At 37.2% G+C, this 20912-nt stretch overlaps 1 protein-coding gene across 3 annotated transcripts in view; it reads right to left on the reverse strand.

The window, feature by feature from the left end:
- The window catches only part of LOC146133131 (retinoic acid receptor alpha-like), a 39218-nt gene extending 18418 nt beyond the window's left edge, over positions 1-20800 (reverse strand). For 2 of the 3 annotated variants that reach the window (XM_083396465.1, XM_083396464.1), the window contains exons 1-6: positions 20677-20800; positions 19036-19138; positions 18212-18338; positions 17065-17277; positions 16583-16720; positions 8619-8711 (exon numbers count right to left, since the gene is read on the reverse strand). In XM_083396465.1, coding sequence (XP_083252591.1) covers positions 8619-8711; positions 16583-16720; positions 17065-17277; positions 18212-18338; positions 19036-19138; positions 20677-20723 — 721 coding nt within the window. In that variant the 5' untranslated portion in view covers positions 20724-20800. Of the gene's footprint in view, positions 1-8618; positions 8712-16582; positions 16721-17064; positions 17278-18211; positions 18339-19035; positions 19139-20676 lie in introns of those variants that run through there. The other variant, XM_083396467.1, reaches the window with a different exon arrangement.
- Between the last annotated feature and the right edge of the window lie 112 nt (positions 20801-20912).

Here is a 20912-nt window from a genome sequence, read left to right on the forward strand (position 1 = left end):
TGGACTTAATGTTTAAATGCAGTTGTACCAATATTTCTTGATATCAGCGTCGAGCGGTATGGCATAGTATTATACATTACAAGGTTACGTAACCCAATAATTATCAAACAGTGGTCGAATATAACACCCAGCGACTATTACAAAACAAACTGCATTATCAAACGAAAATACATTAAAACTTACGGAAAAGGTTTAGCAAAGTTCTTTTTTGCCCATCAATATTGCTAAAGACAATATATCCAAATACTGTTCCCACTGGTCTTTATTTTTTTTGGCTCTATTTATTATTCTTAGGCAGGGACATCACATGGGCGAGCATAATAAGGAAACAGGATTTTTTTCTCCAACCGTATAGTTAATGTACATAATATGTAACATTTAATAGAGGCGACTCATTAGTCAATTCATTACTATAACTGCCTATAACTGATCCTAACAAAACTGATTGTAATTGTCAATCGATATACAAGTATGCTTGAAAGCAATGAACTTTGAACTCGCAAAGTAAGTGGTAATCTAATTTTTGCTGACCGACTGCTGTCCAAGCAAAATCTGCAGTAACATCAATACGGAAGCTCGTTTTGCTTCGCACACCGTGCAAGCTTGTCCACTGTCATATCTTCATGAGCTCTGCGCGTAATAAACGCAGCTACTACAAGGCATATCGCCGGTCATCAAAAGGTGACGGCAAAGCGATGACCCGGTAGTAAAAATAAGCCTGCCCACACCTTCACAGTCTCGAGTCGGAAGTGGCTTCTTAGGTCGCTTGTTGCACGCCGTAGTGGCAAATTCAGACGGGTGTTTGACGCAATTACTACGCACGACCACGAATTCCGTTATAAGAATTAGATCCAGGCCCAGGGGGTATGCAGAACAATTTTGAATCAGATGGATTTTCCACGATTCTAACTTACTCTTTTATTGCCTTACCAGAAACTTGGTGTATATCCTAAGATTTAATTGCCTTTATTTGGACCTGTGGAGTTCGAAAGCCAGAACACCCTTATACCAGTTTTCATAAAAAATTACAAACAACTACACAGAATAATTGTTATAACGTCTTCGTCAAGATGTTAAAACCTAAGCCAACCTAAACTACAGGAGGTCCTAACGTTTATTAACCTTTTCCAAGTCTTTTTGTACAGGTTTTAGGACAATGAATGCCTTGTTACAGTTAATGTTCTATATAAAATAGCAGTTATGTTTTTAGTCAAAATCATATATGTACTCGAACGATAAAAAATGGAAGCACTACATGGTGGGGTAAGAAACGGTTACATAATTTAGTTCCAGGTGCTTTCCAAACAAGTTATTTTGACTAGTCACACTGTTCAACATAAATCTTGAAAGTTGGAATCTTTTTTTAATTGGTTCTATTTTGCCTATTGTTATAAATATATTGAGATAGAGCTAAATCCACAAACAAATGACACGATATCTTAACCAACCAGTCTAATTTTATCGCTAGGAAAAACAAATTCAAGTAGAAATAACATACAGGCCAAATGGTAAGATTGTAAGACACGTGACAGGTTGCGTACTAGCTGGTAAACTGGCCATGGCAGACAACTGCAAGTTAGTCTTTTGTCAAAAGTTTTTTCGTGTCAAGTATATACCATTCTATTGTACGACTCGCTTACACAGAAGAGCTACAGTGCAGGATTAGGGGCGTCTAAATCAGGTCGAGTTTACCCTGTGGCGATTTAAGATTACCAGAAACAATTGCGATAGCATTCAAAGCTAAGTTGATTGCCTTTGTGCTAGCAATACAAAGGTGTTTGGGGGCGTAAACAGGAAATCGCTAAATGCCGGTTGTGTTTTTAGCGATGGAAACAAGAAAAATACTACAATTAATATAATAAACCCTGAAGAAAAGTCATTAAAAAATAATTGCATTAAACTAAAGTCCTGGGAATTTATTCCTATTCTAATAATTTTCTCAGTGCTATATATATTTAGCAGTAGATTGACGCAAACATTTCAGCATTTCATATACCTTTAATATTACTTTACGCGCCTTTATTACGCGACTTATTACGTTATGCAGCAGTGTAAACTAAAAACTATCTTGCAAGAAGTTAAAAACTGAATTAGCAGGTTAACAAAAGTATAGCGCTTATCGCCTGATGGACATATGCCTTCAATATAAACAAGTTCCGCAAGCGTACAGGGAAAAATAGATTAAACCACTTTTGAGGTGGCCACTGGCCATAATAGTTATATGCGGATTTTGTATCATACCCACTACCCAGGTTGGGCTCAAACAAGAGTAAGGCTGAGGGTTGAATGTTTTGAAAAAAACGGGATTGACAGAACAGCAGGAGCGCCGATAAAATGCATCTTGTCTTTCTCCTGTGGGTTTTTCACTTCTGCCCCGGCGCATGAGCGACATACGTACGTGCACAATAAGACGACCGCAAAAATATGCCAAATGCATCTGGGCACTAATCGCATTAGTGCTAAGGAGCGATGGAAGGCTTCAAGGCGGCATGCTTGCGGTTTGCCAAATACAATTGATCACGAGCCATTGATCCCTAACGAGGGCATTTGCTTTGGATGTATGTTATGTTGCCGCGCGAAAACAGGAGTAATAGGTTACAATTAATCTTAGGGTTGAGGTCGTGTTGTCGGGGATTTTCTTAAAAAATAACAAACAGTAGGTAACACCAACGAGCGGTTTCAAGTTTTCGTTTTTATGAAGTATTTTTTGTCTTGGCTAGAATGTTGTTTAAAACAATAGTTCCAAAATATAGGAAACAAGGAAAGAAAGTTAAGTTGCAATATCTTACATTTTTAACAAAAATTACAGTACCACGAGCTTCTTAAAACAACAAAAATAATTAAAATGCTGCAATCTTGTTTTTAGTATGCATTTTTTACAGCGACCTTATGCTCTAAATTATTCAACAATTTATTCATAATCGCATCTAAATGACATTTGTATTTATAACACCTCACGTAGTAACTGGATTTTTACGTATCCCGGGAGGTCAAATAAAGGCGAAACTACGTGACATGCCGATAATTAGGCGTTTTTTGCAAGATTTTCCCGACGTTACCAACACATGCTAATAAAACTCCTTGAGCATCAATGACGTTATTTTAGCCGGTAAAAAAGTACCCCCCCAGCACAAACTTTCCCAAACGCGACGAGAAGGACAAGACCGTTACAGTATTTTGTATCACGTAGAGCAGAGCTTCCTGTGACTCGCGTGACGCGTTTTAGAGGTCGCAAATGGCCCTACATTAATTTTACACAACTGTGACTTCTATGTTAGTGTAATTTCTGACCATAATTTCTGATAGTGTAACTTCTGACCATATACGATACCAATATCCAAACAAATGTGAAGCACACCCCTTTCTAAATGACATTTTATTTTAATAAATGCGTGCCAAAACAGGCAACGAGGTATTAGAGCCATGAGCGATTTGAATTAATTCAAAGGTGTCGTAGATTGTATAAAGTCCTGACGTATAGCTACAATTTGCAGGTGGCTGGATGCACTAACTCAGGGTTTTTAAACTGGGGTCCATGGACCTCTTGGGGGTCCGTGAACTAATTTCAGGGGTCCATGAAGGCCAAATTGAAATATTAGTGTACGTTTAAAAAGTAATCAAATTAAAAAAAAAGAGTTTAATTAAAAATAAAACGTTTTACCACTGAATGTTAGACTCTTTTTTACTTAAACCATCAGCATATTTCTGACAGGCTATTTGATTGTGACGTCAATTTATGAGATCATTTTTAATAATTAATCGACCTAGTTTGACCTACAAACGTAGCAAATGCGACTCTAATGAACTGCACGATAAACTGAATTTTGATCCAGGTATTTATAAAAAAAACGTTTTAATTTGTTTACTAGAATGGATCGTTAACCTTGCCTTCACAAACTGAGCTGTCTCATTATAAAACGGTCGTGACACAGTGAGCATGCGTTCCAATAAGAAACATTTTTCTAATGTAATTATGATATTTCTAAGTTAGGCCAAACGTTCAGCAAAACGCTTATCTCAGAAAATCACGATTTGGGCCTAAAATCTAGACAACAAGCATTACACACAAGTTGTACCTTATTACATTGATTGGGAAGGAGACGAGTCGCTGTAAAACGTATGAGTTACAAAAATCGAAAAACGGAAAACGGGCACTAATCGCCTTGTAAGGTCTATCTTAAAACAAACGCTAAGCCTTCAACAGAAGTAACATAGTAAGAGAAACCTGTAGCCGGTTAACATCCACATCGTCATGCAGCTTGTGGTTGGCAGGGAATGCCATTCCAACACGTTTTAGCCCATTTCCAACACGTTTTATAAATTTAGCTGGGCTTAGACCTGGAGCCTAAATATACGTTGAAAGATTGGAATCCTTCACTAAACAGATATACATACAATAAACATGTTACATCATTACTATTTTAACTGTTTGACGATCCAAAACTGTTAATCGTATTTTCGAAACCTCACGAAACTACCCCTTCATGAAACTCGCGTCAAACAAGGAAATAAACACAAATAAGGTATTGAATAAGCTATAAAAATAAGTGCGTCATACCAAAACTAGTGAATTCCTTGCATGATGTTTTGTTAGTTTACCAAATGCATATAGGCTTACTGACTTTAATGCTGTCATTTATGATAAAAATGAGGTAAATTTTATCGGAATGATTTCCAAAGAATGTGAAAAACAGCCCTCTATTTTCCCGTAATTGCAAAGAAACAAAATATTAATCTGTGTTTGATCACGGTTAGATACAAACAATTATACTTTTCAAATGGCAGATCTTTGAAAGCAACTTTGGCGCGGTAGGGGCTGATGCGACAGGTCATACAGAAAAAAAGCCTAATCCCCGAGGCAAAGCATAAATAGCAGGACCTGAAACCTTAGCTTTTATACTCGCAACTAAAAGCGCGTGTGCAATGGGGTGTAAAACATTGCAGAATAGACAACGGACAAGTGCAAGTCTACCGACCAATAAGTCAACAGAAGGTCACGCAACGCCCGGTACGGAATGTTAACGTTAACGAACATTGTGAGACAGGATCGCCAAACGAGGAGGGCAAGTTACGGCTTCCCAAATGCAATCCCCAAGCGACTGCCAACAAGATATAAGATTACAAAGGTTATTCAATGTTGGCTTGTAATTCGAAGCCGCTTAGTAATGACGCTTGTTGCCGAACAAGCTAACTCCCGAGAGTTTAATGTTTTTAGGAAGGAAATTAAAAAAGGAACATCGCACCAGCACTCTATTACTATCTTGTAAGAAAAGCATTAATTGGAGGCTGTTAGCTTCGAAGGAAAATTTATTCACTTTATAAAAGCAGTCACCGACCATGGGAACCAATTGCATCCCCTGGCGGATGGACAATAACCAACACCAGAAATTGTAACGAGCAAGCTAGCAACTTCCCAAATAATAAGATAATGTAATGTCAGTTAAATGCCGGAAAAGAAAGCACTAGGACACATCTAAAACATTTCGGCTTGGATAGGTTATTTCACAAAAAAGAGGAAATAGCGATACAGTCCAATCGTTAAGACACATCAGCGAGCCAAAAAAGGTGCCACGCAGGCAGCAAACCGCAAGTAAAACAGGCAACAGGCAAAATTAGCCCAAAGGAAACTTCGCTCGGCAAGAGCCAGTGCCCAGCGTATGTTTCGCGTATACGCTCATCCAGCAACGCCGATGGTGCGGAACGCGAGTTGTGGCAAGTGAACTCTGCATGAACTCCGGCGAAGCGTCGCAGGTGAACTATGTTTGAACCATTGAGCGAATGCAGCGGCCTGCCATGTGGAGCGCCCTTGGCTGCCGAAAGTGGCCAGGAGCGTGTGTGACAGATATGTGTTCTGGCGCGGCGCTGACAAACGACATCGATATAATGTGCGTATTTGCACCACAGACCGGCGCGATTAGCCAGAAAATCAACAGCACAATAAACCCACCTGACTGAAGCCGAATTTATTATGGTAATATTTCTTCTAATGCTCCTGCCCATTGATTTTTGTTTACCATTTCAGTAAACATGGAAATATCATTTAATGTTGACCAAACCGAGATATCTATGCCTAAATGTTATGCCCCTTTATTACTTTTTTATAAAGAAAACACCATTTTCGGTTTCTATTTTTAATAGAAATTATAAACTCTTTTTGCTTCAAAATATAATCCTATGAAAGTAACGCAACATTAGCATTTGCGTTTAATTTAAACACCTCATTTTGTTGCTGTTTACATGAGGTAGAATTGCAATAAGTCAAAATATTGCACTCGATCAAATTTTAGCAGTTTGAAATTGTTGAACTTCGTGACACACACGTCAAACTACACTTTAAACTTTCGACAGGCCCATGTGTCTACTTTGTTATATGTTTTTAAGTTACAGAAAATGTCGGTTGTACAACTATTTTGGACGATTCTACACCGGCGAATTGTACAAATACATAAGAACAGCAAGCAGTAAGCAAAGACAGTAGAATCGAAAACAAGAATGACGCTGTGATAAAAGCTAGTTCGCTCCGCAAATCGTAAAACGCGTCCAGGCAGAAGTCATCACACTTTCGTTGCAGAGCACATGCCAACCTTCACACAAAGGCATCTATGCTTCTATCGTTATTTTATAATGAGATCACGACGTATAGTCAGCTCAAAGGGATGAATTGTTTAGTATCTTCTCGGTTCAACATGCTGACACAGCTAAGATAACATCTTGGCACAGGCACAGCCAAGATGACAAGGAAATCATACGTTTTGTTGTGCACACATTTGTGGGGAATATGCTTAAACTGTCTTGCCGTTTTAGAGTTTTGGCATCTGCTAAAAGAAGAGGGGCATCGAACGCTTCCCACTTTGCATTGGTTTTAACTTTGGAAAATCATCACAGTAAAATAACAGCGAACAACACTGCCTGCAACGTAACGGGTGGAGGGGTATAGAAAGGTACGGCAACGCACAACATCTTTACCACCGAATTGTCCACGAAACACGAAACACCAGCACACAAGGTCAAACATCTTAAGTAACGCTTACAAAGTCTTTGCTTAAATTTGCTCGGAACAGAGCACAAACTGTGGTCTGGCACACAGTTGCATTTCTGACCAGTGGACAATTTTACAGAGTTTAATTGGATAAATCGCGATTATTTGTTCTGTAATGACAATTATGTTTCAAAACAAAACATTCCATACCTGCAAAGTAAGTGGTCTGCAACTGCTTTCAAGAAAGACACTGTCCCACTGTTGCACACATGCAATCTAGTAGCAACCAACAATAAAACGGATGTGTCAAACTTAACATAGCCTGTTTACCTTTAATAAATTTTGCCAAGACAATAACAAGATGTCGGTAAAAGTTTATCTTCTCCATGCTTGAAAATACGATTCCCCACAATAGAAACGCTGAATATAGTTCCTTAAACCGGAATGCGCGAAAATGCCGAGATCATGCCGCGATTAAGATGCTATCTGGAGTTGTATCGTTGGCAACAAAATATTTACCGAAACGTGGTGTCATCTGTTAAAGATATGAAGCATGCGTATAGAGAGTCTGCAATAAGCAGATGAGCGTTCGAAATAGAATCTCGTCCAGACGAAACACATAGATGTCAATGTTTCAGGAAAATCGTTATTTTGCGTCACACAAGGTTTAAAAAAACTGCGACGAAAATAACTTGAAATGCTAGTTTGGTCGTTATTAATGTTAAGTTGTTCAACAGGAAAACGAAAGGGTTGCCGCGTTTGCCGAAAAAAAAACTCATGGGCGGGATTAAATTAAAGGCAATTAACTCTCGGAGGATTTCAAAAAAGACAGGCTCGTCAAACCGACTTATAGCCGCGTGTGGTGGCACAAACAACGGACGCAGTAAATGACGGCGCGCAAATGGCGCTTAGAAAAACAAACGCGAAATAAGGACGGTCAACAGTTTACAGAGAATATTTTCTGCTATAAGCCACAACGGGATTGAAGGAGAAATATGGCTTGGAATTGTGGACTGCAAAACAGGGCGGGAGGTAATAACGTAACGGCCAAGTTTCCGCGAACGTACGCGGATGCGAAGCCTGTAGTTAGTCGCTAGAACACTAAAAACAAATTCCGCAAAATAAGTACTTATTATATTGAACGATACTTGGCCACCTGCAATCACATTCCTTTTGTGTAAAGCGTGATTTGGGCATAACGGCTTCGGAGTGTTTTTACAGACACTCTTATTAACTGGATAGAATTAGGACAAATACGGCCATATACAAAGATTCTTATTAACTGGTGGCTCCAGATATAACTGCGAATCACTTTGGTCATAAGTGTTTTTGGTTATTCTGTATGCCAACATTTTCTATAAGAGGCGTTATATTTTTGTTTTCATTGTCATTTTCGCTAACTAATGTAATGTCACTATACTTGTTTAGGCAATACGCCGTAATACAGTAATACGAAGTACACGTTGTTCAACGTTACCAACGGATTTTTTTAAATTACCAAAAAAGTAATTTTACTTTACAAAACTGTTCAATACCTATCGTTTCGTTTCAACCTAAGTGTAAAATATCAAGTCGTAAAATACTATTTTTAGGAAATGGGTAATAATGAGACTTACAATAAAAGGACAACGAAACTAACCTCTGCTTCGCTCAGGTTGTGGGTAGCCGTTGACGTGGATTGGACCAACAGGTGAAAACATATCGTCGCGCATCAGCATTTCGTTGTTGCCATCTGAAAGGTTTCGAAATACTTAAATGAAGAGGAGAGGTAAGTGTATGTTTACAGCCAGTAGGCAAAAGTTAACATCTGTGCAATGGGTAAGTTTATTGGAGTTTTGCATTCACACAAACCTGCTAGCGTTGCTAAAATTATTCGTATTAATAAAAAACGAAAAAGTGTTGGGATTGTTGCACTTTAAAATTTTATTTTTAGGACAATCTTTATCAACCGGAAATCAGATGAGAGAAATGACAAGCGCCATAATTCCCAACTGAATAACCGTGTATAAAGCAACGGAAGTGCGTGTTTATGACACATCAGTATAAAGACTCGATCGATTATTAAAAATGCTGCTTTAAATGTCACGCCCTATCTCGGTAACGATTTTCGCTGCGTGTTCCTTTCCTCGGACTAAAGACTAGAGACTCACTATGAATACCATAGCCTAAGTTGTGGGCGTATGGCCTGTATCGCATGCTCCCGCGTTCCTCAAACGGTTGGCTCCATTCCATTTTGACTGGGACATTCGCCGCGGCGAAAAAATCATTATCAGGTCGTGCTTCGCTTTTTACGATGCCGGCGCGATGATAATGCGCTTGAGAAATGAAGTTGTCATTCCGCATCGCGTGATAACTGGTACGATTAGATGCGTAGAGATGACCCGGAGGAGATAAAGAGTGGGGAGCCCGGGATGTACCGTTCTTGCCAGACTGCTGCTGCTGTTGTGGTCTGGGCCCTGGTCTCGAGCCCTGCACTCGAGGCTGCGGGGGCCTGGGTTGGCGGTTGCCATTGGTAAAGAACTGCTCGATGGTGCGGTTGGTGAGCATGCCGAATGCCTTCATCGCCGATGGTGGCTGACGAATTCCGGGCGGGATATTTGACGGGCGGAAGTTTGTCGACGGCAAAGTGGGGCGCTGCTGCGGCATCGGCTGGCGCTGGGAATGCTGGTCGACGCTTGCTCGATACACTTGCTGGTTGGTGGGGTTTTGCTGTTCGGTGACGGACGGGACATGCGACCAACCGCGATGCAACTCGGCTTGATGGACAGCGGTGTTGGGGGCGACAGGGCGGATTTGCTGGGTGTGGGGGTTGTGCACGTTTGGGTGGGGGTACATTGCAGTCATCGAACCTCCGATGGCTAATGATGCGAGATCGTTATCCAGCTGGCCGAAGTTCTCGGTCATTTTTACCAAAACGTATGTTTATAGAAGAAAGCTGTATGGAAGTGTCCCTGGGTCAACAACAACATACCATTTTATTTCAATTGTATTATTACCAATACAGAAGCAACCAGAATGATTTGAATTTCGCGTTGCGTTTTATCGATCGTCTTCAAATCCACGACTAACTTTCCGTTCAAAAAACTTATGTTTTCAGATAAAATATCAACGAACATTTTTTTAAATCGCCCACAACAATATACAACGTAATTAATGAATTTTGCAGTCATAAAAACATCGTAAGGTGGAAGAGGTTCAAACAATGTGCTCTGTGTTGTGTCCTGTAACCTGGCCCGACATAAGTGGGATTAATTAAGTTTTGCCAAACTATCTGGCATGTCGAACGAAAGCAGTTAAGTGCTTGATCCTCGACTTTACACGCCGATGCTAAAACGCTTAATCGGAACGAATGCGACCAGTAAGGAATTTGTTGTCTAACTTGAACCGTGTGTTGGCAAACCTTTTAAAATCCCAAAAAAATTCGAGTAAAAAGTTAACGACATTCATTGAAACATGAAATTATTTAACCAGCACAACTGGAAGTTTGGCAGCGAAGTGCTGTATGTTATTAGGTATGTTATTATAAAGCGAGTTAAAATGATATTACATACTCTTGTTAGTTCGTTAAGGTTTTAAGGTTTGTTAGTTCGTTAAGCAGTGATCTGTGAAACAAAGCCCTTATAAAAAAACATCTTATACTCAAACACCTGCGAAAACAGGTTAAAACAGGTAAACGTTTATGTCCAAATAAGGCGTAGAGCGATGTTGCTGTTCATTGTCCTGTAATATCGCCGCTCGGTAACTTTGACGAGTGACGCCTTATGCATTATTAAGCCGGTCGCGAAAGACTTGTACGGACGAAGCAAGTTTACTTTTTCTTGCTTGCACCTGACAAACAAACACACACACACACACACACACACACACACACACATACAAACACATAAAAATAACTCGATATATTCTGTCGACATTGACTAAACCAAAGTAACTGAAAAGATGGTCATTTTTTCAAAAAAATGTCATTTTACACTTGCAAAACTCTTTAGGCTTGGTGTACATAATCAACTATCTGCGCATAATATTACATGCGCCTGCCTGTTTTACGTTTATTTGTTGCTGCATAAACGGAACGAAATTAATTATTTATTGACAGTATAAGGGGGGCGTTTGGCCTAGATGACACAACACAACAGTCGACCAACGTACGTAGATACATAACAGCACTATACGAGACGCGCCAAGGCCCGACTTTCAAATGAAACGTCCTTCTGGCATTTCATCCACCAACGAGGAATTAAAACGTACCCTCCAGCGCAAGGCGCGCGAAGATTAATTCTCATCTTGTCATTAAGTTGTTGTACGTATACTACTAGTTTTTTTCGCCGAACCACCTCAAGCACCGCTTCGCCGGCCTTGGTCATGGGAAAGTATGGGACGGGCGATGTTTGGACTTGGCATCTGTGCATGTTACACGATCGTTAGTGTTGTAAAGGCAGGCGGTGATGGCAGTCCATGCGCATCTATATGGTCAGAATTTTGCGTGTCTGACGAGATGCGGTGCAATTCACTGAAGGCTGTTTTGCTGGCCTGGCTGCATTCTGCGCTCAAATCAGCTTACGAGGTAGGCGATGGCGCTCACATTAATACACTGGCTCTTGTGACTTGCGGCGGATTAAAACGAGTCCAATCGACTTCAAACAAATAAATTCCTCGTTTCGTTCATTGTTGAACCGAGCCCGACGCTAATTAAAAAAACTGAAAAACTGGCTAGTTTAAATAACCTTATGAAAGCTGTTAGCTTCTTAAACAGACCATTGGAGTCATTATTTTGCACACTTTGTCATCCAATTGTAAGTTACCCAGAATAGAGAACACGACGAAATGTGGTGTAAAAGGTGGGCCGTAGCTTTCGGTAAACATGACCTAGTCAAAAGGATCATTTTTATAGCTTATTTAATACACCAGGTCTCAATGCGAGTCGCATAATTAAAATACTTCGGTTCTAATGAGTGGAAAACGACGTTAAAGTGTACAGCGTGGTTAAAAATTATTGTTTCTCATTAAATCTAATGTATTTATTTATTCAATGGATTATGCACGAATACAGCTTTCCAGGGTGAACAGTATAAGATTAAATCATTAAAGAATCAACTTTTACGCAATATATTGTAGTATGTGATTTTACAGTCACATGACTGACGACAAGCATTGATCTCCCAGCTTTGAATAGTGGCATGGTATTGGAAGAAACTTGTTTGGAAGCAAAGCGATTCCGTTCTTGTATTGCTTTGTAAATGTTAACAAATGAAAAATACATTCGTAATTTTTTATCATGCGTAACGCTAAAAATAACGTACGGCAAAAGTGAACTTTCCAATGAACCACTTCGTCCCGTTTGCTTTACACAATATTCAGGAAAAAAAAAATAATGCGGATTTCGACTGTTTTTTTTTAAGGTTGTTTGTTTGTAATGGTTTTAAAAAAAGTTGATACCAATTCGGTGCCTTAAACTGTTCTTTCCTTAATATAAAAGAATAAAATATATATTCATTGACGTTTTTTAAGTGTGGCTATGCTGCCCACAGTATAATATCCGTCTCATGATTACAACATAATTTACACATACATAACATTCATAGGAACATTTAACGTATTTAAAGTGTGGCCTATAGGGATAGCGTATAAAATGGCGCTAGCGCGAAGTTGAATTATTTGTCACTCAATTAAAACCTACATTTCATAGCCCTCAACAAATTAATTTTGCGCTATGCACGAACCCTTTTTTTAATTTTGATCTGTAGTGAATAAGGATGAATGGATTTTTACATTTAAGGTTTTTTTTCGACACGCAAAAATTAAACGCAGTTTTGTAACTTTTTGTAATAAGTAAATTCGTTAAATTTAAATATTTTTGCAGTTTGCTATAAAACATAAACTATGTTTGAATCCCAGTAAAACTTTAAAATATATATTCTATGTACACCAAGCGACATGCGTTCTAAAATCGTTTACTGCTAAAACAAGTAAAGCAAATATTAATTTATTTTTACATTTTATTGTAGTTTACGTGTGATGTAGTTTAAGTGGAACGAAAATAATATATATATATATATATATTATTTTTTAAAATAATAAATCACACAGATTATATATATATTTAACAAAGCAGGTAAATGCCTTAATCTGTGTGATTTGTTATTTTGTAGGTTTAACCACGAAAATGCATTAGTAACAGCAGCGCAGGTAAATCACCCATTGCACGAAAGCGCTACGTGACACTATGCATGCCGAGGTGCTCGGGGAAGGCCAACGTTGCATATGTTTATTGATGGAAAGCTTTGCACAGACTCGCTGGCATATAGGTGTATCGAACTTTCCCTAAGACGCCTTTCTGGTACAAACGTAAGTAAAAACGGAATGCAAATGGCGCTGTTATTTCGTTGTCGACCTCTGTTGCACAAGAGTCAATGCAAATCGACTTAAGATAACAACAAATTGCAAAGCAGTTATATTTAGTCGCCAAACCTGCCGAAAGCGATGGTATGAAACAACAATAACCAGGACACAGATGTCTATTTCGAGACGAGTTGGTGACCCGCACAAATGCAAAACAAGTCGGAGAAAGAATAGTGCATGACTCGATAAACTTCCGAAAATCTGGGTAAGACGGAAGCAATCGCGAGTGCTTAAAAAACGAATACAAAATAGAAAAACGGCGTATTACTTTCCTGTTGTGATGTGCCCAATTATGGCTAGCACATCGCCCACATAAGATGAATACCCTCATAATTATTTGGACGAGGTCATACCGAGGTGCACAAACACATCCGGATTATATAACATAGATAAAAGTACTTGCCCTACCGTTTATGCTGTATTGATGGATCGACAACAGCGCTGCACCCTTCCTCAGTTCCACGAAATATATTTATTTTTGTCTTTGTCAGGTATGATTGGAGCTAAATTTAACAAAAGGGGGACAAGGGTGACTGGGCAGCAGAATGAATAATTATCTATTTTGCTTAGAAGACGTAAATTTTAATGATACATTAACTATTCGCATAGTCAACTTCAAGCTAAACCGTTACAAGAACCAATTTACGAAAAAATATAGTTTATAAATCGTAAACCTAACACTCAGCGGGTGCCGCAATTCATCGCTTTTGAAACTACAAGAGGCGTTTTATCCAGGCGGGTAATTCAAATTAGAAAACAAGCAGCGATAGTCAAACAAAATACCTCGGTTTTACTTTCTAAAGCTGTCAAAGTTACGCTTCACAACAAAACAACTTTAACTGATAAATCTATAAACACCGCCATAGACTGTCGATCCGACGAGGCCAGAGTTCACGCAACAGTTGCGATAATACAAATCTGACGAACATAACACTGCAAAATCTCCTCATATAATAATTGATGTCCTGAAGGGGTCGCCGGGCGGGTGAAATCAACACTTGCCTTTTTTCACCACTGCACCCCGGTGAAGCCATTCTGTTTCAATCGGAAGAAGACAAGCCAGCATGGCGAGGAAGCGGTGGAAACCGCGATAGCTTAAGAGTTTATTATTGAGGAGGAAGGGTTAGTTGTGGGTCGGAAACGGGGCACAGTGGAGAATTTTGGGTCATTCGTGGATAACCACAATAACGACGCTGGGTTAACAGGCTAACGTGTTTGTTTTTGATATAAAATAAACTGCATTCTATATTGTTTGATTGGGCGAGAAGAACCAGCGAAATCAATATTGTTTCCGATAATCAAATAGCACTAGAAGAAATCTCGTGATTTGGAGAAAAACACTAAAATCTCAGTTGGCTTTTGTAGCAATGCAGAAAAATAAATAATACAGTTTCTGTGAAATATCTAACTTCTATAGAACTCGAAGTTGTTTAACTTTTATTTTAGCAACGAACTGTAAGCCAAGAGGTTTTTTCTTTGTCATTTTACAATATGGATAGATATAGTTAGACTTTTACTGTTTTTAATTGAATTTATATTTTTGCGATATCAAAATAAAAAATATAAATAGGCTCCTCAGTCCTCATACATAAATATTGTAGTTTTGCGGAAAAGATAAATTTATGAGGAACTCCGTTTTCACCACATTGTGGGAGGTATGACTTCATGTCATCAAAGACCATTAAACACTTCACTTGGATTCTTGGATTAGTCTGTACAACCTAAATTTATGGATTATTTCGGTAAAAATATTTTGCCAATAATTCTTATACAAAAGGTAAAGCGCTTGATACAAACAACTTTTTTCATACGAAAGTCTACTGTCAATTGACACCCTTCACGTCTTCTGATGACTGACTGGCTTGCCCACCAACTGGCATGAGTACCGGCTGACGTCATGATCGCTCACGGATAGGTATCACGATTTGTAAATCGTCACGGTTTTTACCGTGAATTAGCACAGCTTGACAGAAAACACGTCTAGCAGGTTGAAATGAGGTCCAACGTATCACTGGGTCTTTCAAGGTAAAACGAAATCAAACGATAATAGAGTTTTGTGTGGCTTTTATGATGTCAATAACACTCAAGTCAAGCAAAAAGAAAACGCTACACACAGCAGCAGTCGTTCATGTTTTTCAGTGCATTTTGACCACCCAGATTGGTTATTAGATAACATGTAATAAGGATACATAATACACAACTACCGCCTTTTTGTATGTCCCAAGAGTCGTTTATTCAGAAGACGATTTATTGAATCATATTACCCATCCTAATGTTGAACGACGTCTATAGCATTGCAGTGAGACAATTTTAGCTGGGCGGCGAAAACCAATCTTTGGTAGACTTTTAAAATATTGGCTGAACTACTTTCTGCTGCCATCTACCCTCTCCAACATACAAATAACTCTGGTACACAAAATCAATCTTTAAGGTAAAATATTTACTTAAAAACTAATTATGTTCAAGATGTTATTGTGACATTAACTGTTAATTAGTCATCAAGTCAATAAGACGACAAACAACAGTAATAGGTTCGTGAATTTAAATGGCCCAAGAAAAATTTGGTGATATATACTTTTTAGGAATTTGGTTAACTATGTTAACTGAGGTAATTACGTTTTTTAGATGTATAGCAGGGCTACTCAACGAATGTGGATCTCTTTAGTGTTGAATCCTGGACTTATCTGTCTTAGTATTTACTTCAATTTGATGGGTTTTTTTCTGGGCAAACAATTGCTGCTGTTCATTGAAAACCCATTTCTAGTAACGGACATTACGAAATTCTCAGTTGAAGCGAAGGACATATGTAAATTATACCGTATTACATTTTGTATGACTGTAAACTATTTCATGAAAGTTATAACGGACCTCCGTACATTTTAAACTTTTGTAACTAGACCTTTGCTAAAAATAGTTGAGTAGCCCCAAAGTATAGTAATGATATTCAATAATTGGTATGTTTGCACAATTGTTGCCACAACCTTCTGGCTATTGATGAGGAAAGAGGGTTGTGAAAATAAGTATTATATCAAAATTAGAGAAGTTACCAAATTTTATAAAGGTAATGTAATAACTGATAGAACCTGTATTTAAAAAAATACTGGTGCAGTTATTTTTAACCTACCAGCTTAGTTAAAACTGTAATAAGACAACAAATATGATTTATTAAAAACAACATTAAAGGTAATAAATGCTGGATCAAACCTGGAGTTCTGTAGTCGGAAACATTTTGCCGTTTGCGGCTTCCATTGTTTCCAGTAAAGAGGGAGCTGGTATTAGGATAGTGGTCAGACTGAGATGAAAACATCGGTGGGCGTGAATAACAGTGATTTTCCGCCATATCTATGAAAGCCAGTAAATTTATAAGGTATTTTATGCACAATTATCTGAAGGCAAACCAGGTATATTAAACAAATCTGGCCATTTGTCGATAATATCATACAGTAAAAAGTAAAAAAAATGTACAACTTTTTTTTTGTTTAGTTGTTCTACTTTCTTTATTTGAATCATTCAGAACTAGTAAGGTCAGCTTTTTCAAAAAAAGAATGTATTTTTTACCTGCTAAACGGGTTCTTTAAAAGTTAACACTTGATTTTTACATATTTAACAAGAAAATATGACATGAGCACAATTTACTTTAATTTAGCTGTTACACAAAAAAAACTTTTGATTTAACAGCCCAGCACCTGAAAATTGATTGGTAATGCACTGACGCTTGTTTGCTGACTCATCATCTTCTTGGGTCAAGTTTTTTCTAATAGAAAACCACTTTGGGTTCATTTTCGTATTAAGATTGATTCCAACATTATGAGGATGTCTTTGCTGTAATGCCATGGCAAATGGTGTAAGGGCAGCATTGATACCCTGGGTCAATGCACTCATGAACAAACCCCGAACATCTAGAATAATCATGTTTCTTTAAAAACTATACCTGGAAAATTGTATAATTTATATAGGAATAAAAAACAAGTTAGCATGCATATATTTAATTCTCGCAATTAAACTGCTGCATTTCTCTGCTAATTCTCTGAACCTCGACAAATTATCACAAGAAACATTTATCTAGGCTCACATTTTAATATTTTGAACAATATAAGTAAAAATGAACTTGCCCAAATAAAAATGGTTATGTTTAATTGCAAAAGTCAAAGTTTAGAAATAAATTTTAACCAAATCAGCTCTAAACTATTACATCTACGGTTTAAAATCTAAATATTATGACAGAACCGCAGGAACACTAACATACCTTTAAAACTAATGCAATATCATTGTGAAAACAATTTTTTCTTTAATATCATTGCTATAAAAGACAAAGGGGGCGAAAAAAGGACATTAAACCAAGAAATTTAGAAGAAAGAAAAAACAATAGTCAAAATTATGAGTCTTTTTTCTGTGCACGTAACCATGACACATTGCGCTCGGTGCCTTAAATGATTTACCCACATGTCTAGTGTTGGTTTATGTAACTTTATCACAAAGCTAGTAAAAGATGTACATTGTTTTTTATTGGTCATTTTACTATTGCTAGGACACCTTTTTAGGTAGAATAAGTCAAACATAAAATACTTTTAGGGCTGTATTGTTTTGCATGCTTTATCTGGTGAGAAATAAGGTTGTATTATTAAAAAAGAATTGAAACAAAATCTGAGACAGTCAATGGATTTGAAAAACTGTACAACCAAATGCTAGCTTAACTTTATAGCAAAAACTATTCCAAACTAGACACACATAATCAAGCAGTTACTTTAAATTTATTAATATAGAGGATAATACCATGTCGTATGCAGTTAAACAATATACCAAGTTTAATTCTAATGGTAAAAAGAAACTCACCAGGAGATGTATTAGTACTGCTGCATGTTGTTGAGTTGTTTTGGGGGGAGAGAGATGCAAAGTTTGGTGTAGTCAAGTGTGCTGTTGAAAATACAGCTGAGGAGGGCGGGTTTGACTTGCAGTGATCCTAAAAATAAAAAAACTGTTTTTTTATGATAATAATTTGTTTTGCTTTACTCCAAATAAGTTGTGCCATGCTTTATGCAATTTATTAAGTGTGACAGCAGCATTATCATTAGTTGGTTGTTTGTAGAACAGTCACAATTAAAATTTATAGTTTAACTCTAGATCTATAACAACCAAAAAAATAAAGATTACCTTTAAGCTACTCCATGTTTTTTCTGATACAGAAAACATGAGAATCGAAACATGTAATTTTCCAGTATAAAATATATCATGTTAAAGGAAACTAATTTATATTTTAAAATAAAGAAAACCCTCATCCTGGCATGAATATTTAATCTTTAAAGTCATGACACTGGAATGATTGGCAAATCCACCTTTGCATGAGCAGCTGCCATTTTGTATTGACAGCAAGAGAAGTTTGCCATCCTGATGTTTTTAATAGCCATAATTTATATATTAAAACAACTAAATTAAAAAAAACATGAAAAGCATTTTGGAGGTGCACACAACAAACAGAATTAAAACACAGGCAGTATAATTATATAAAAATGCATATATCCTGTATTATCTAAAAGAAGTGATATCTTTAAAAAAATATTGATCATGTATTTGTTTACTGCTGTGTTTGCTCAATGACAGACTGCACTGAGATTTAAAATATGATAATTTTCAGCAAAAGTTTAGAGCAACTTGCTTACAACTGAAACTTGATGAAAACTTTGCATTTGATGGGATGTCTTGTCATCCAACTTTACATCACTACTTTCTGTTAAAGTTTTCCGAGATTCAGAATTAAACATTCTGCAAACATAAAGCAACAATATAAGAAAAACTGAAGAAATTTACTTTTTTCCAAAAAATAGTGTACAGGATGGCAATTACAATTTTTGAACTACATATTTTTGAGGAAAATAGACTGGATCAGTTTCTTATTTACTTGTCAATAAACAAAAGTATTTGTTTTGGAAGTTATTTTCTTTCTCAACTTCAAACAACTATAGAAGCAATTACCAAGCCAAAATAAATCTTTTAAACTAGACAAGCAAGGTTGGCGTTTCCCCACGAGTTGTTTATGTCCCCTGAGATGTATTTTTTAAAGGCATTCAGTAAGGTGTATAGAAAATATTTGACTACATGTAACTGCTTTAATATTGTAAACTATTGGAGATTTTTTTATTTATTATAATAATATGTAACTTATTGCAATGATTCCTACAGAGCAAATGATACCCCTTCCTTTCCTAAGCTACAACATTATCATAAGAGTTAAAAAAAAGAAGTCCGGTAGGTCTAAATGCCCAATAATACTCATAGCTGTCCACAAAACAACTTTGGCAAAAATAAACTGTAAACAGGACAGAAAAACCATGTTAAATTATATTATCAAAATACACTGCAACAAAATACACTTAAATTGAACACCTAGCAATCTATTTTTGCCCAACAAACAAATCAAATAAAAACATGAAACTAAGAATGGCTAGCTTAGGTTGGATGCGATCAGTCTGCATTTTGTGGCAGGTGAATATGTAATATTTTTAAAGAAAGTGAGCACACCCAATTTAGGAAATGGGCCTAAGGTGGGCCTAAACCTTCATTGCACACCTGTACACCCAGCACTGTGGAAAGTATGGAGAGTGCACCTGTAAGTGGATTTAATCAGTTGAAACATGCAACTCAAAAATCAAATATATATATATATATAAACCATGAAGTTCCCATAACTTAAACAAACAGGGCACACTTGTGACTTTTGGTGCACCTAGTCATCCCAAATTTTTTTCCAGTTGAGCAGCCAGATCTTATCAGAATAGTCTATACTTTCCAGACTGATACACCAAAATATTAGGTACATCATGGTCCAGTCTGGAAATATGGCAGATCTTGCATGTGCACAAACAAAAAAATGGAGAAATGAGGTGCACCAAAGGTCAAAAGTGCACCTCGCTATTGTAACGAATGGGCAATCGTGGTGCATATTTGGCTTTTGGGGTGCAGGAAAGATTTGTTGAAAAAAACCTCGGGGTATTTATATTACTTAATACCTATGTGCCATAAATAAATAATAAAAGGAGAATTAATAGCGCTGGTCTACATTCTTACAACAGCATTGAAACAATTATTAAAGCAACTTGCACAAAATTTGGATTAGGGTGTCGGTTAGTGATTGGGTAAGGGTGGGACAAGGACTATTATTTAATAATATTGCTCAACTCACCCAAACCCGCACACTTACCCAAATAATGTTTGTTGTGGTAAGATTTTAGAGTAAGACCAAATAAACACATATATAATAACTTAATAAGTATAAAATTAAATCCTCTACAGTTATACCATACCCAATGCCTTCTGAGACGCTTTTTAATTCCATTGCACAGGTCTCCATAAACACAATTATGGAAAAAGTGCAAGGAAAATTCCAGCTTGTATTAGCTTGATTGCACACAATAGAAGAGTCTATATAAACCTAAAAGCATAATAGTTAGGTGTTATTTCTGCGTTGGTATACACGTCAGTTTATATGGATAAAAACTGAGCCGCAAATAATTTAAAATAACTATTTAACAAACTACAA

Source organism: Ascidiella aspersa, chromosome 9, assembly GCF_963924565.1.
Source record: "Ascidiella aspersa chromosome 9, kaAscAspe10.2, whole genome shotgun sequence".
Lineage (NCBI taxonomy): Eukaryota > Metazoa > Chordata > Ascidiacea > Phlebobranchia > Ascidiidae > Ascidiella > Ascidiella aspersa.